At 37.2% G+C, this 18,526-nt stretch overlaps 1 protein-coding gene across 2 annotated transcripts in view; it reads right to left on the bottom strand.

The window, feature by feature from the left end:
- LOC149552533 (uncharacterized) overlaps window positions 1-11,911 on the bottom strand; it is a 65,257-nt gene extending 53,346 nt beyond the window's left edge. Inside the window, exon 1 of one of the 2 annotated variants that reach the window (XR_016352947.1) lies at window positions 11,294-11,791. Coding sequence is in view for 1 of the 2 variants with exons in the window: in XM_089788116.1 (XP_089644242.1) it covers window positions 11,294-11,383 (90 nt within the window). In the remaining variant the exon portion in view is untranslated. Of the gene's footprint in view, window positions 1-11,293 lie in introns of both variants that reach the window. The other variant, XM_089788116.1, reaches the window with a different exon arrangement.
- Between the last annotated feature and the right edge of the window lie 6,615 nt (window positions 11,912-18,526).

Raw genomic sequence — 18,526 nt, 5'->3', positions numbered from 1 at the left:
ATCCTTTATTTGCCAAATTGTCAAAAAGGATGCTCTTGTAAAATCTCGAGCTTAAGCTGATTTCTAATTTCTTCTTCCACTTTCTTTGCTTCTTCAATCTAAATCAACTTTCTCATGAGTGGTGTCTCTTCAAAATCAAATTCTTCATCAAAACTTTCACAAGAAACACATTCCACGTCTTCCTTGAAACTTTTAAGGCATGCCCCTTAGATTACATAAGTGAACCTCAACTCACCAAGAGCATGAACCCTGCTCAAATCACAAAACACTACAATACTTCTACCCAATTTTCAACTTTTTGTTGATCTTCACAAGGATTCAATATTCAACCATAAAGTCTAATAGTCCACATGCATTTGATCAATACTCAGCATCATGGAAGAATACAACTCTCAGCTTGGTTTAGTTTAATAGAGGACTGAATCTGAGAGTTTAAGCTATTGCAAATTTCCTCTGACAATCTGAACTTGGAGTTTTGCTTGTGTTCTTCTAGTGTACCAAGAACCTTTTCACTACCCCTGTTCTTCTGGGCCTTCAATCTTCTTCCCACGATATTTTGTCAAACATATGAAATCCTTTTATGAGCACAACAAATCAAACTTCAACCCATGATAACACCCATTGTAGACTATAATGGAGAGGTGACCAATGATACACCAGTTTTGTGTTGGGTGTTGAGGGATATAGTTGCTTCAACCTGAAAAATTCAAGGTAATGATTGTAGATAATTCAATTGGAGATCTAGCAGCAACAAGTACCATGCCAAAGCTGATATTATACTGGAACCTATAGCAAATGTACTACTTTCCGCTAACTACTGTGTGCCTTGATTATTGTAAGTTCCCTTGCACTTTGTTCTGAAACGTTGATGTGCCATTCCACAGCCTTTACCTCATAGATTCTAGTGTTGTTAACATTTTCCAACTGTTGCAATTGGACCTATCCAAGTATCAACACAGAGAGCTTGACACTTCACCACAGAAATTTAAACCCGTTGATTTGTTTCTCTCAGCCTCTGTCTAACAAATCCTGCTTTTGGAGAAAATGGGGATTTTTTTCAGTACATATATGCAACAGATTTATATATTCGGCGTTGTTCGTAATTTCAGTCGAGAGAGTAAAGAGACCAAGAGTAGATGAGGCGATATTTGATTTTAATACAAATTATCGATCCATACTCATTGGAAGCTTTGGTGGCATGCTGTCCAATTGATTCCTTATATGATACTGCCTTCCGCAAACGTTTTCCACACCCAATAGCTGCTTCTTAAAATATAACTCTCCAAGCATGCGATTACCATATAGGTTTCATTACTTTCTCACCGCCGCTGACGATCACACATTGTAAGAGAATAGAAACAACGCGACCCTCAACTTTTAGAATATAAGATGTCGATTATCCTTCATTCATCTGACCAAATGCATCATCTCTGTCTCGTCTATTACTCGATGCATACTAATGACACTTGTCGCTAATATTCAGAGGCGTTAATACACGTTCTAACAGCAATTTCTGTCGTCTAACACCTAAACAGGTGTTCCACAACAACACTTCATGATCGGGTGCCCGCCAGATGTATCCTAAAGTTCAGACGCAACTTGATTATCATGCCAAGAGTGGCCAGACTAACGTTAATTTATCGAATTCAAGCCACCAAGTCCTGTCAGTATTCTTGATGTCCTTCAAGTTCCTGTCAGTTACATCCCTTAGTGTTATTTTGAGACATTCCCATCGTTTCATAATCCAATTATGAGATTCACATAGAGGAGCTTCCGATAATTAAAATTATAAACTTATTCTCATTATCGTGAATAGCTTAACTTCTCCCTAAAATCACGATTCCGCGTGGAGTACGGGGTCACCCGTTCATTCTAATACTCCCTACGGCCAGAGCAATTACTCCCGACGCTTTGTGTGTCCTAATATATTCACTGTCATACCTTGATGCTACCCTATCTCTAGTATGTTACGGTTGAGTAACCTGATACAGAATGCAGTTTGACGCCGTCCTCCATACTCGCCTCCATGATGTCTGCCTGTTTATTCCCGTCGTGAGAGAGTCTTGTTTATCCCCGTCGTGAGAGTCCTGTGAGGTGAGTCTACTGGAGATGGTCAAAGAGATTTCGTTCTGCCGTTTTGATTTCTCTGTGATCATTCGACGCTGGCAAAATTACTTTCATGGAGTCAAGTCGATGAAAATGCCCACAATACGATTCTTTCTCATTATGATTGCTACGGAATTTACAAACAACCTGTACAGAGGCGATACCTTGTTTCCTCATGCTCTGCTTGTTTTCTTCTTTCAGACTTCAAAATCTTAGAGCACCCTTAAATGTCACTGTATCTCTCCAGATGTGTAATTGGAGCTAAATACAACGTTGCATGGGAAGGAAGAATTAGTCCTCCAGATTTAAGCCAACAATCCCTTGCACTAATCATGGTAGAGAACATGCTCTCATAGAGAAGCATATAGCCCATCCCCTCGGAAACAATGACATCGACTTTTTTCATCAACTTCCCTTTACTTAGCAAGATCTGAGAGTTGCTTGCCTATGGGTCTCAGTTTCACTGAAACCTTTAACCCAAATGAAATTGGTGAACTTTGTACATGCATCAAGGCAAATTATGCCAATGCAAAGCGACTGAATATGACAAGGTGGGTAAGTTTAATCAGTTGCTCTGTTAAGACATCTTTTGAATAGTATTGGCCATTGTTGCTGAACTGTAAGTGAAAATCGAGTTTTGATGTCTACACCCGGAGGTATATCTGAATTAAAGTTTCTAGAGTGGTTGATAAAACCAATCTCAGAAAAAATAGCCTATAGCTGCCAAGATATGGGCAAGACAGGAATTCACCTGTCTGTAAGCATTTACTTGTACACTTCACGCAACCTTAAGAAGTCCCTGCCAGGAATATCACTTCTAAAAAAATTACTTCACCTGATATTTCAATTCAGAATAATCTTTATCTTTCAGGAAAATTGATTTCTCATGTTTGTGTACTAAATTGATGACCTTCAACCTTGGACAAAATAACTCTCCAATTTTATCAAATTAACCCACACAGGCTGGCAAGAAAACCAACTCTGATACCACTGTAATATCCTGAACAAGATATTTGCTGATTTTTTCCTTCAACAATACACTCAGAAATAAAAACCTTGCAGATAATTTCCAGCACATTCGAAAACCAATAGAAATTCCAATTAAATCACTTTTCTCAGATACAACATTCAATCTCGGATGTAAGCAAAAATGCGTACAATGCTATGATTGGACCAGAAGATTCTTCAGATGAATATAACCCGTTATTTCACAATAACATCCAAGAAGTCAAACATAGAACCATGAAACAAACTAATAAGGTAAAACCAGCAACTCTTATACTCACTAAATTACGTTATTGTATTATACAACAACAATACAATAACCAGCAATACGAGTCCAATCCTAAATACAAATTAACAGTCAGATTGGAATACCAGAATAAGAACCTATAAGCACTAATGAAACACCTGAACTGATGTTTCTCCGGACAATGGGTCTGCGTTCACTGTCCGCTAACACGAGGGGCTACGTCCTCCAACTAGCTGAAAGCTAAAGCTTTCTGAGACTCACAAGAAAGGAAACTAAACTGAATAATAGAATCAAACATATTTAACAATGAGCCTCTTTCCCCTTTTAATACACAAACCAAGACTCTTCGGCTCCTCTCTAGTTTCCGACTTATTCCCTTGTGGCTCTTCAACTGCCCTAAGGCATTTCGTCTTGTTCCTCCTTGCCCCTTTGTCCTTTATATAACATTAAATCGACCTTTTTAATATTTTGGGCCTATGTCTCAGAATCAATTTAATATTGCATAAAATAAGACTTCAATATTTCTAATGCTCTAAAAGGGAACATTACATAGTTAAAGTTGTCGTTCTCTAAAATCTTTGCAGACCCGGATCTGATGCCATTGTATGTCGAGCACTCTATGACAAAATGATGCTCTATCTCAATAGCCTCCATGTCACAAAGTAAGCACGTCTTGTTTTCCCATTCCTCTTTTAGCACCCACCATCTACCTGTTTCACATCTTAACTGATGAGAGTCAATTCTAAGCTAGCTTATAAGCATTTTTGCTTTCCATCTGATAGCTGCTCCTATATACGCTTTTTCCTCATGGTTTGTAGTGGTTTTAAATTCTTTGATATAATAGGAATTTTTCCACCCGTTGTGCCTTGTCCATATGAAACTACGAAATTTTTCACGAACAAAATTCTTTATTTCTTCATTACTAATTGGACACCTATGAATGTTAACATCCCATTTTTGCATCCACTTGTCGCTTTGCTTCATCCACGTGCCTTTTCTCCTGCCAAGCTTTTCCCTAGCGACTAACTTAGGCCAACGATGGCTTTCCATTCCCTGAGTTTTATTTAAGTAACATAGAAGTCATATCATCACAACGGCTTCTAAGGGGAAGATCTCATAAGGCACAATGATTTTGATTTTAAGGTTGTTGATGATAAGGCGTTTTTGTATTCTTTCAACTTGTCTCCATTCCTAATCTAACATACTGCTGCCCCAAATTTCAAACCCATTCAAGACCACTAGGGTGACAAGCAGACCAAATAACATTTTCTTGGTCTTCCGGTCCCATAATTATGCGCTCATAATTATTCTATAGAGAATACAATGCCTTCCAGCCCCCTTGAATTATTATTTTTCTGCATGTTTCCCAACTGAGTTTGTTTTGAAAATCGACTCCCAAATATTTGTACTCTCACAATCTCTAGAGGATTACCCTCAAAGAGAAACGTGCCCAAGGACCTCCTGTTTCTCTTCAATGAAAAGATCATAACTTTGGTTTTGTTCGTCTTTACTTGCATACCCACCTCTTGACAAAAGCTTTCCAATTCCTTCAAGTGTTCTCTCAAACCATTAGTTGTCTTAGTGATTATGATGAGATCATCCCCATACAAAAGTAGTTTTATCACATAGCTAGCCAGTTGCAGCCCCTCCTCGCTAGCCCTATTTAACCATTCTTCCAACTTGTCAATGTAAAACCCAAACAAGGTAAGCGATAACGGGCACCCCTATTTGACCTCAATGTCGCTGCCAAAGCATTCAAACAGCCCATCTCTAGTTCTAACTTTAGCCTTAACATGCTCATACAATCTATGTACTACAGTCCTAAGTTCCTTAAGAACTCCCAGCTCTTCCATTCTATCCCAAAGTTTGTTACATGGCACTATCTCAAAAGCTTTTTTAAAGTCCACAAAACAGCAAAAAGCCCCAGTCACTTGGATGTCCCATGTTTTTTCAACCAAGTATCTAAGAGTGACCCTGTGATCAATAGTGGAATACTTTGGTCTAAAACCCACCTGCCCCTTTGCTCTGTTTCCCTCTATTTCTGCCCATTTACTGATTTTCCGTTCTACCATGCTGCCAAATAACTTGCCGAGGAGGAAATTGATCATGATAGTTTGATAATTTGAAGGGTTGTTTATGTCTCCACTTTTGTGAAGTGGTATCACCGCACTAGTAGTCCATTTTTTAGGGAAACCCTCCTCATTGACATTGTTGAAGATACGACTAATATGAGGTGCAAGAATATCAACCCCCCATTCAAATATTCAGCTTGCAGCCCATCAATATCTTGGGCTTTACCTGCAGCTAACCTCCTCATGCCTTGGATAATATCTTCATTGCTTAATAGATCAACTATGGACTTAGTTACTAAGGTTCTATGTTCTCCCAACTCGCGTTCATAAAGTATCTTGGCATACTCCACCCGTTGATCCACATGATATTATTCTCTATTTGCTTCCTTTTTTGCCAAAGCTCCTTCCAAAACTTTTTGGGAATGTTTTTCCCAAAGTTGATCAACTCAAACCTTTAAGACCACATAATGCTCTTTCTTTCGTCTTAACAAATTTTCATACTCCTTTTTATTTCTTTATTCATTTTCCCTCTCATATTTCTTTTTGCCATCTTGCACTCATCATCGAACCACAGATTGGCCGAGAAAGTATTATTGGTGTCTCTTTTGGGCCTTGATCTTTTTACATTCCTCAAGGGCCTTGTTGATAATAAGGACAAGGTTACCTTTGACCAGAAGGTGCTGCTTTGGAACGTTTATATAATTTTCCTAAGTATTAGAAAGCCAGTTAAGAGAATCTTTGAAAATTTCCTGATTTTCTTGTGTCATTAAAACCTTGCAATCGAAGGCACTTTTATTCCTTGGTAAGTGGTTTGCATGTTTTGTTGTCCTTTCAGGTGAGTGGCCAGCTTCGGCAAAATTGGATTACGGTCACAATTTAGCCCAGTTGGGCATTCCCCTATCTCAACTTAAATTATCTTTGAGGTATAGCCTTGAGAGAAAATGACATAATCAGCCACACTTTGCTTGTTGTAGGTTTTACAAGTGATGCTTCCCAACTTAGGCCATATTTCCATACCATTGCATATAACCATGTTGTGAAGGCTGCAAAAACCCAATAATTCTGCCCCATAGTGATTGACCTTGCCCTTGTTGTCTTGTGATGACCTTTCCCAATACTAGGTAACCTCTTCTTCTAACCATAACAAGTCCTACTATCTTTGTAACTCCTTTTGAGGTTGTGAGTTTGATTGTTTGTTGTCCTAGCACTAAATTTGCCTATGATCAGAATTTCACCTAAAGAGTTAAATGCAGGAATGTCCTTTTTGAGTGAAGTAAATGGATATTCCCGGTCGAGATTCTTCTTATATATTTTTTAGCCTTTAGGAGCAAAGTAGCAAGCTGCCACCCTTATTTACATCTTCTTTCTCAATACTTATAAATCTACCCCATGTTTTCTTAATTAAAACGGTAATACCTTCATGCCCCTTGCCACTTTCAGTTCTCTCATTCCACACTAGGACTTTCTTGTACCCCTCAAACTTCGGAACCCTACACCCATTATGTTCATGTGTCTCTATAAGCAAAATAATGTCATTATCTCTAGCTATGGGCCCTAACCCAAGTCCTCTTCTCCAAGGGTAACCTCTAAAATTCCAGCTAACTACAGTTAAGTGCTCCTGGTGGGGCCCAAGTTCCTATTTATCATGTGTTATTTTGTCAGTGATTTGGGCCCTCCTGTTTTGCAGCCACACCCATTTGCCATTTTCTCTTGCTGCTTTTACTTTTTCCCATACTTTCCTTCTTTCATCTTGTTGGGTTATGGTGAGGTCATTGTAAAGATAGATGTGTGCCTTTGAGAAACCTCTTGTTTCTTAGGATACTGTTTTTATCTTTTGTATTCCTCAACATCACCCTTACGTGTCTTCCCTTGCTACCCTTCATCCATTTCCAATTCTTTGTGTTTGTAGGATTGCTCCATTCCAATCTAGTTGATCTCTAAGAAAGTTTTTAATTAATTATTTTGTGTTTTCCTATTCACTATAGTCTCTTAATCCTTTGATGATGAGGTTTGCTGCCTTCTCACTTCTTTTTCTTCCCTAATCTACCTCCTTGTTTTTCTATGACGTCGTTAGGTGTGTTTTACGGCCCCTTATTAAGTGGGTCCACAAATATAACTTCTTCAATTTGTTCTCTTAGTTGATTCTCTTTTAGTTCCATGTTGACCATTGAAGATTGTATTTCTTTAATATGTGGGTCCTTATCTCCATCCCTTTCACCGCCTCCTACCGTGTCTCTAGCTGCTATTTTGTCTCTACTAATTCCTTCCTCAATAAAATCAGCTCATTGACCCCGTTTTTCCATATTAAACTGCAGTTTTTGCACTTGCTCTCTAAGTATATTGATCTCTTTTGTTAGTTTCCAATTGTTTTCAGTGATCTCTTTTACTTTACTATCGTCCATGTGACTCTACTCTTCTAATGCCAACAACCTCTCCTTCATGAGCACTAGGTCATTCACATATAGGTTTGGACACCAGATCAGAGGTGTTTTTGTAGGGCTGTAAGTATTTGACAGCACATTTTCCGATGTGCCTGTTGAGTGAGGATCATCTACCTTACCTTTGCCTTTGCGAGCTGGAATTGGGCTAGACGTTTCAATCTGCTCCCTTTGCCAATATGGAATTAACCCATGTTTTGTAACCCCAGTTACCAAGGCTTTTAGTACCAATTTCGATAGTATACCTGCTAGTTTTCCCCTTGTTCACATATTTAACGTTTTTAATCTTTCTACGTCTAATTATTCTGTTGTATTGTTTCACATTCACAAACACACAATTCCCCCCTGAAGATGATGCATTGAATTGGGGAAAACCCAACAAGCCTGGTAGCAGATTGCTACTTGTATCTCCCAGGTTGTAAGAGTTCCCGAACCCAGTTGGAGAGAACATCCGTGGAAAAACAACAAAAACCCCTGATTTATCATCCCAAAGACAAGATTCTGCAATAAACTATCCCCCTGAGCCATTTCCAAGGTATTGCTACTGGACCCTATGTTGTTGTGCACTATAGCCTCATCTATGCCTATTTTCAGTTCCTTTACCTCTGACTGATCAATTGGTGTGATTTGTGTGAGAACAATTTCAGCTGGCTGAGACCCATCAGACTCGTGTGTCTCAACCTGCACTTCCCTCCATAAGGACTACGCAGGGCTCACTGAAATTTTACAGGAGTTTTTGCACAGAGTGTAGAGGGCTGAGACCCATCAGACTCGTGTGTCTCAACCTGCACTTCCCTCCATAAGGACTACGCAGGGCTCACTGAAATTTTACAGGAGTTTTTGCACAGAGTGTAGAGAGTTTTTGCAGTCGTCCATTCGAGGTAGGTAGTTTTAAGCCTTTCCACAGCATTGAGAAAGGGAAACAAAAGAAAAATATTGAGCAAAAGAAAAGACCAGAGGTAAAACATAGGTCACACCTTGACATTCTAGCAAACCCTATAGCTTTGTCATTGATAGCCAACTCTCGTCGTTGAAGAAAATGCATGCATTCAAGCCCTGTGTCTCAAAAACTGATCAGAAAACCCTTGCTCCCTTATTTCTGTGGTGCAAATGAGATGTTTTGCCAGTAAGTGATGTCCATTCAAAGTAGAAGCCACAATTGAAATATTGCTATATGTAGGTAATGTATTGAGAAAAATGGTCATTGATTGTCTAAAATTGCAGTATATTCAGTTTGTATAATATAAGTAGGGAGCTGAAAATTTCTTTCACAAGAATGGAATTGGTTATGAGTGTTGTGTTGTGTAGTAATATTATATGTTATATCCGTTTTTTATATTTCAATTTTGTTATCATCAAACTTGTGGATTTTCATCAAGCCTTGAACTTTTTAAAATAGTCAAGATAATCAAAATGGATGCTTGGTTTGAATAATCCATATAACATCCATCCTCTCTTTTGTAGTGTAACCTCTTTTCCAGACACTGCATTCAACACCTCTCATTTCTAGCTTGCATCAGGTCACACTCTTGTAAAATCATGTCAACATATAAATCGAAATCTTGATTATTGTATTGGTGGCGCAGATATATTGGATCAGGATGTTGACCCTAACACTTCTAATGGTCATTTATTGGATAAAGATATGTAAGCAAATTTGATTTTGAAATGTTTAAACTGATATTGTAGGGCTTTCTTGAAGATGTGTCAATCTAAAGCATGATGGCCTACAGCCTACACTGTAGGGACGTGAGGGCTAACCAACTATCTAAGTACTAAATACCATATGCATTGAAATATCTCTTTAGAATTTTTTCATTTTTCATTTTCATTTTCATGGTCATGCATAGTTTTGCATATTTCAAATCCTTTTCTAAGTTCTGAAATATAGGGAACCTTTCTGCTTCTAAAACTACCAAAATTTTAAAACCTTGTGATAAAAAAAATAACCAGGTGTTAAAACCCAACATTAAGTCTTCACCACAATACACAATCATGCATTTGTTACCCCCTCCTCAAACTAAACCTAGAATAAATATTCAGAAATATTTCTAACAACAGAAGTAATCTCTGACCTTTGTCTTTGAAGACCAAAAAGACACCAAAGGAAAAGTAATGGGCAACGCTTGTCTAATTAATACAATGATATTATTATTCAAGTTTCTGTTATGAAAAATAAAGGGGTATTATCATAAGTTATATCTATGAAGAAAAGAAGTTATATAAGAGAAATCAAAAGGAGAAGGAAGCATCATTGAGTATATTTTATATCCAATTATTATTCCTTGTGGAGTGTGAACTGTGGTTCAAAAATCTGAGGATGAAACCCCTCAAGGTCTAAAATTAGAGACTGAAAACCCCTGATTCACGCAGCTTTTAAGACAAATCAACGACATTTTAGTGATGACGGACAACTGCAGATTTGAGATAATATAACAGCAATTATAAAGAATAAGTTCCTATTTCTGATATATAGTTTAAATATTATATATGAATTAAAATAAAGTGAAACTATCAAAACTGCAGTTTTCTGAAGTTGATGTCATATTTATAATAGACTGTTGCTACACTTATCATTCAGATTTTACTATTTGCATAAAAATAAGGAAGATTTATACGGAATATTACATAATTGGTAATACAAGATCCATAAGGAACATGTTTAAAGGCATTCATATTTTCTTATCATTGTAAGATAGTCAAAAGAAGATTTTGAAGGACAGAAAAGCGGTTTGACGAATTATATTTACTGGCAAAACATCGACTAAAGCCTCTTTGCATTTTCCCAATGTATGTCAACCCAGAACCTGGAATATTTATTAAATGAAGATTTATCGGATTCAACTGTGTAATTTAATCTTTCTACCAGTATTTTCTGGCATTTGCCACAAGATCACATAGAGCACCTTGTGCACTCTGTTCCAAGAAAAAGGTAGCATTTGCAGTCATTCAGTGGGCTTCAAAGAAAAAGGAGTATGTCAATGGAATCTAAAGAATAAGATCAAATGATAAATAGGAGAAATACTCAAACGCCCTTATTCCAAGCATATTTTTGGATATTTTTAGTGAATGATCGCTGAGAAAACAATAAGCAGTTATGCTGTGCTATAGATCATCTTCTAAAGTGATGAAACAAGTTTATTATTATTATTACTAAATCACGCAATTTTAATAGATTAAAGACATGCTAACGCCGCACAGGAACTTTATATTTTTTCTGCTCCAGTCTGATGAAGTACACTAATAGATATTACGGGAGGGCGAGGGAAACATTCAGTTTATATTTGCCCCGAATGAAAAGCCATCAATAAATTCCATAAAACATTCAAGAAAGAACAGCTTTTTGGCCCAAGAAATTACAACGATCGTCGAGCACGTCTTACTACCATCTTCTTGAAATAGAATAAATCTTGTAAAAGCCTTACATTATTTGAAGCGGGGTAATAATCCGCTGCGCCTTTGTGAACAATCCTCCGCTCTGCGATGTCAGCAGCACACGCCAACATTTTCAACATTGACGGAGTAGACGCAGATTTGAGCGGATCTATTAACAGCTTATTAACGGATTCCCTTCCATTTCAATAGCTCTGAACGAGGCGAAAAGGCTGCCCAGCGCAGAATTACCACAGCTCACAAAAAATACTGCAATGGCGGAAGATTCAGAGGATCGAAGTTTCAAAAATAAATTCAGTGGCTAATTTAAGCACCCTAAATATTGAGGGGGGAAAGCCGTTTCAAAATGATTTAGCTATCCATAAATGCGTGTGGCTGTATCATGTCTCCTCCAAAGGCAGAAATGCACCCACCATAGCAGGGGCAGATTAGGAACAGCTAAGCCCTTAGAATCCGCACTACATGTATCCAACTCAAGTACCTAGTTCCAGCACAAATTCGCTGACACCACAGGTCTCGGCGTGTCTGACAAAGTTTGAGAGTTGAAAAATAATTGACCTTTTCAGGAGACTGTACGACGTGGCAAACTCCGCTTTCCGGTGTTTTCCATTGCAAAAGCTGTTTGCCTAGGTCTATAATTATTCATTATTTTTGAGTGCCTTGTAAGGTTGTTCATTGATAATTGCAATCCTCATGACCATAACCCCATTGTAACAGTTTATTGTTATTGTTGTTACACGTGGGTCACACTTACTCTGCAATAGTGACATCTTAACAAACAGTGATGCATTTGAATATGCACTTCACAGGTTGTACATGACCATCCTAAACTCAAGCCTCATCCCTCACCCCACATCAACTTCGCCAAGATTTTCATTGAGCATTATGGTATACGTACAATACTTGATTGATCTTGTGAATCACCTCTTACATAGGAGGGAATAATGCCGTTGGACTTCACTAAATAGAGGGAGGTCGAACTTGCACTCATTTCCTAGGGTTTCGAATTTCATGGAGAGAGAAAAGACTCACTTGTCGTTGGTCTATCTAGAATTAAGAATTCTTAAATTGTAAGTCGGATTTTGATGATTTTTTGGTGTACCTCCATAGATGAGTGAAGAGGTTAAAGCTTAGGTTTCAGCTTTTGGGTATTCATGTCCATTTTTCAATAGGGGTTGTGGAGCGTAAAGTGATCAAAAAGTCTTATTTCAAAATGCTCACCCAATAACCACTATGTTCATGCAACAGTAGTCGCGCACTCAAAAACAAGTATACTTGTGGTTAAATGTCCTGGTAGTCTTTATGAATGTCCCAATAGTGGAGCACAAATTGGTCAATCGCCAACTAAAAAAGATAAAAATGATTGACTATTAGTACATGTGTGATCGGCTATTAGTACATGTGTTTTCATTTTGGGGGTTCTTTTGAGAGAGGTAATTGGAAGGTATCTATGAGAAAACTATTACAGTCATTGGACCCCCTATCAAGCATTGGGTATATTTCCCTAGGTCTCAAGCAGAGAAGAGTAGATTTTTTCCAAGTATGGAGACGGTGGGTTTCAAGCAATGGTTTTAAACAATTAGGATTTTGAGTTTTTGGAACACTTGTATCCCACCTCTTTTTCTTTTAGTCCTATTTATTTTTTTCTTTTGTTCTTTTTGCCCCAAATCTTGAGCTAACATAAATCTTAAAACCTTTGGTACTTGTATTATAAAAATACAATACATCATTTAAACTATTAGTAAACCTAAACAAGGGAGTCATTGTAGAGGGGAGTGATGTTGAAGACACATTAAGACATGTTGGGTCTTGATTAAAAGAAATAGTAGTTGAACACAACATGTTGATAAATCATACGAAGAAGACTGAGCCACAGACAAGTATAGCAGAAGTTGCAGTCAATAACAACTTAGGATTTAGTACTAAGGCAGATGGTAACTCAAAGGTTGTGGAAGCGTTTCAAAGGGACAATTTACATTAGAAACTCATTTTTAGAAATCTAACTTAGGCAGGTTTCCTAATGTTTCTATGGTTGTTCACTCCAATTGGGTTTGAAGACTCTAACTTTGACAATCAAGTTGAGAAAGTAAGTAGCACTCAGGTGTCAAACTTATTATTGTTAATATTATCCAACTTTATTTGTGAGTCTTAATTTATATGATATATAATCTTATCCTAATTCCTTTTGGTAAAATATTCTTATGATATTGTGATAAATATCAACATGTGAATATCTTTATAATATATATTGAAATAGAGGAGATGTATGCTGACAAAAAATAGAAGGCAAACCACTTTATACAACTTGATATCTGTTAGTAACTGGCAATGATTGAACTTGAATAGGAATAGAAAATTGTATTCTCCAATTACACTGAAGACTATGATTGTGATGTGCTCGTTGTGTATTTTGCAGGTTCAGACTTGTACTTTATATGTGACTAAATAGTTGTGACTAGACTAAGGACTCACATTCAATACGTGACTAAACTATTGCATCTAGTCGTGGTCTTGAATCCACGTTGGCGCACATAGTGCTAAATAATCAAACAATTATATGATTAGCCATCGGTCAACATTAGTCAGTTAATTTATTATTTATTGCGTATTGTACAGATTTCATATAATAAGATCTGAAATATATATATTTATATATATGATGTGAAATGTATTTTGTAATGATCAATAATAATAAATAATAAATGGAAATGTTTTCATTAAAATATTTCAATATTTTATCCGACTGAACAATACCATTAACACTCCCTCTTAGTTTAGAAGGATAAACACATGTATTGAGTTATGTCATTGGTAACATTCTCAGTAATAGAAATTCAAGGATATCTTTGATTAGAAGATATCTTCTATTTTGATATCATATTAGATGTCATGAGTATTGACCTATCAGAATATCAACACATGATATTCACCAAATACTCTAAGTAATGGCCTATCAAAACATCAACATATGATATTTACCAAGCATTCAATAAGGTAATGGCCTATCAGAATATTGAAACATGACATTCACCAAATACCTATCAAATATATCTATACACATAACTCATAGATTGTCAATTGAATGATATATAAACTTAGGTGTTGGTTTACTAGATATAACCTCTCATGATCTATTTCAACATTTACATAAAAATTCCACACTCTACAACTTTTTCCCACTTTTTACTTTTCAAATTCTTGATGATGGATCTTGGGGAGGATTCGTCCTCCCCCCTATCTCATATGGCCATCCTTTGACCCAATGTTGGTTAAAGCAGACCATGGTCTACCACTAGTGGAGACAACAGAGGTCCTTGGGATGCAAAACCATGGTTCTAAGGGGGTTGTCGGGCTGGTGATCTCCACCAAGAATGGCTGGAATTTTGCACTTGTGGGGGCTTCCAAGAGCATTCTAGAATCAATCTCGGTTAATATAAATACCATGGATGAAGGAACAAAGATTAGGCTCCCTGACTCAGTGGTGGACGAAACCATGGTGGATCTGCATTTGGCGGTGATGATTAGATTTCTAAACTTCTAGCCTTCGATTGAAATGGTCAGGAAATGGGTTATGGGCTAGTGGAAGTTGAAAGGAAGTGTCTCCACCTCAACTATGTCGGGTAGCCTCTTCCTTTTCAAGTTCATTCCTAATGAAGATCTTGTTGGCATTAAGTTATTATTGTCATTAGTGAAAACACTTATCTATATCAGTATAGCTACCGAGCTCAGCACTCAGTTTCCTACACTCATCGAGCTTCACAGTTTACACTGAGCATTGGAAGTTGCAATGTTTACCGAGTGATGAAAGTGTAATGTTTACCAAGTAATGAAAGTGTAATGTTTACCGAGTGATGGAAGTGTAATGTTTACCAAGTGATGGAAGTGTAGTGTTTACCGAGTGAAATCAAGGTAAATGAAGGATTCAGTTTTTACCGAGTAACACTATATCTACCGAGTAACACTACATCTATCGAGTCACCAGTAGTTACCGAGTTCAAAACTACGTTGAGTGATTAGTATGGACTGAGCCTTCACTTCTACCGAATGCATGACAATGTCGAGTAATGCAGTGGATGTCGAGTATTAGAAGGTCATCAAGTCAGTTCAGTAAACCCAAGTTATTTACTATTGGGCTGACTTAGTAATGTTTTGTTCACTTGTGTTTTAGCCAACCTTGCAATTATAATTATTGGAATGATATATATGTAATGTATTATATCATTTACAATGTATGCATGAGAGTATCAAGGAATGGATATGTAATGCTTTAAGAAGAATAAATGTGAATCAGCAACAGAGCAGAATATTCAGCAAGGTCTACAAGGAGCGGTAAAGCTTCATCAGTCACAAGAGGTGATCTATACTTCAAGGATCTAATTAGCAATCAAGTTTGTAAGTAGATCCATTGTTTCATCCTAACAAGTGAATCAGTTTTGTAAATCCTTTAACAAAGTAGACTTAACAGTCTTTGTATAAATCTCCTAACAGAGTGCATACTTCAGTGTATGTTTGTAAATCCTCTAACAAGGTGGACCTAGCAGTCCTTTGTGCTCCTAATAGGGCAGATCACCAGAAGTGGTCAATGTAAGCCTTAACAGGCCAACTTTATACTGCAGTATTGAAGTTTTGTGGGTATCATCCTCACCCCAGTTTTACTTTCTATTTGGAAGGTTTTTGGGTTACCAAATCACTGTGTACATGTGTTATGGATGTTTGATCTCTCATATATGCAGTAGATTAGATGAATGAATGGTGAATAGTATATATGATTAAAGTGTTGAATTGTTTTGAAGTTTTGAAGTTACTGATTCACCCCTCCCCTCTCAGTAACCTGTCATATCTTGAATATTTCCAACAATTGGTATCAAAGCTTTGTGGTTCTCAGGATAAAGTTTGATAGCTTGAGCAAAGATCTAAAGGACAAATGGAGATATTCAAACTTGACAAGGCAATTGAAAATGAAAAGATGGATCTAGAAATGGCCATGGCTCAACTCAAAGAAGCAAAGGAGCATCTTTCCCAATCCCTGAAAAGAAGGAAGGAACTTACAAGACAAATGAATGACCATCAGTATGTTGAAGAAAAGATTGAAGACCTTTTACCATCAAGCAGTTCAGATGAAGCTAATGAGGCAATCAAGGAACTCCTAGCAAAGAATGGCTCTCTGCAGGAAGAAGTAAGAAAGCTTAAAAGAGAACAAGAAATCCAATCAATAAGGCTATGTGAAGTTTTGGAACAGAGAAATAAGGAAAATGAAGACTTGGAGGCAAGAAATAATCAATCCAATCAGCATGAAGATCTTATAGATCAACTATCTAATGCAAATGAAGAAATTATGAATCTGAGATCTGAAAATGAAAGCCCGAGGAATGATTTAATCACTAAAAGACAAGTCAATGAAAGTTTGGAAAATGACTTAATCACTAAAAAGAAAATAATTGAAATAATGATGAAGTCTCAAGAAGATATGAATCAATTAAACCAACAAAATGAGTAGAATCTTCATAGACAAAAGAGTAAAGTAGGACTTGGATATAATGAAGAAGGTGAATCTTCCAAACAAGGTGCTCAACGGAATCAAAAACCTACTTGCAATCACTGTGGTAAGTTAGGTCATACATCAAATAAATGTTGGAGTAATGGAAAAGAAAAATTCAATGGAAAATGCTACAACTGTAGTCAGCATGGTCATAAAACTAATGAATGCAAGGAGAAACCAAAATTTGAAGGCAATTGTCACAAATGCAAGAAGCATGGTCACAAGGCATTCTAATGCAGATCAAACTCATTGAATCCAGCTGAACAACTTGTTAATGCAATCTTTCAATGGGATTACAATACTTGGTGCAGATGTCATTATTGTGGAGAATATGGACACATTGGCAAAGACTGCTCAAGGCATCACTTGAGGAAAAGAGATACAATAGTAAGATGTTATACATGCACCGAACTCGATCATATAGCTAAGAATTGCATGAATATAGGAAGAATTGAAGATGAAAAGAAAGCTAAAGCTAATAACATTCGGAAGCAGATGAGGCAATAGTGGATTCCTAAATCTACTGAACAGAACAGTTCAAATGATGGCAATGTCACTCAAGAAGTGGGTGACTCCACCATTTCCAGTTAGATCCATAAACAAGGATATGGAACTGCATCTTCAAGTGATATCTCAAGCAGTTTCAAATGAAAGAAAGCAAATATCCAATCAGTATTTCAGATACAAAGGGTCACAAGAAATGAGGTCATACCGAGCAAGGTCAGTCTCATACTCAACCAAGCTAGGTAGGGAGTAACTAAAGTTTTGTTCAATCACTGAGTTGCAAGCTTCTACCGAGCAAGTGAATGATAGCCTGTCAAGCACACTGTCATCTCATCTACTTTCATACTGAGCATTAATGGCAAAATTTTCATCAAAAAGGCAGAATTTGATTTCATTCTTCATTGTGATTACAAAGCTAAGAGATTTCCAGGTGCACTCAAGCAAATTCCAAGCGATTTCAAGTGATTTTCAAGTGGAGAATTTGTTCAAAAAAAATTCTTACACCTACCATGCAGCGATGGCATTCGGGAGTAGTAGTAGCAGCAAGGCAAAGAAGGGTTCGGAGATGCTGGTAAAGGGTGCAGAATGGAAAGCGCCTAACTTCAAAATTGTTCTGGCCATTGCAGAATCTCTTGACCCTAATGGAGCTCAATCCCAAATTCCACCAAAGGTACTCCTCATAAATGATATTCATACACATTTTAAATGTTTTGTTCAAGAGATTAGAAACCTAGAAATGGAAGATGCCCTAGGAGAAATGAGTGTTGATGGCTCTTTGAAACCCGAGCATAAGCATCTAGAGACCAAAGGATTAACCCATATCTTGCATATGCCAAGAAGTTTCTAAATTAAGTGGATTAGGTACATACTCAGTCGTGTTCACAATGGGCAACTATGGTTAGAGCAGCCAATTTTAATCACCAAGAAGATGATTCATAAGATTACTGGTCTCCCCATACTCAGCAAAGCCAAATCTACCAAAAACCTAGGTTGGGAGGAGTTACAAAAGAAAACCCTAGCTGAATGGGATGGTAGAGGTTTGAAGGTTAGCATTGTTACTGATGTTGAATTAAGGTTTGGCATTCATGTCATTGCTCACAAGATTTATAGCTCTAGTCGTTTGAATAGTGTGCCCTGTGAGGCCATGGATTTGACATTCAAGATTGTGAAGAAAAATCTAGAATTTGACCTATTAGAATTATTGTTGAAACAATTGAACAAG

This window comes from Cupressus sempervirens, chromosome 6 (genome assembly GCF_028749045.1).
Source record: "Cupressus sempervirens isolate cs-2001-9-10 chromosome 6, ASM2874904v1, whole genome shotgun sequence".
Classification (NCBI taxonomy): Eukaryota; Viridiplantae; Streptophyta; class Pinopsida; order Cupressales; family Cupressaceae; genus Cupressus; species Cupressus sempervirens.
This window is presented reverse-complemented; position numbering and strand designations above follow the sequence as displayed.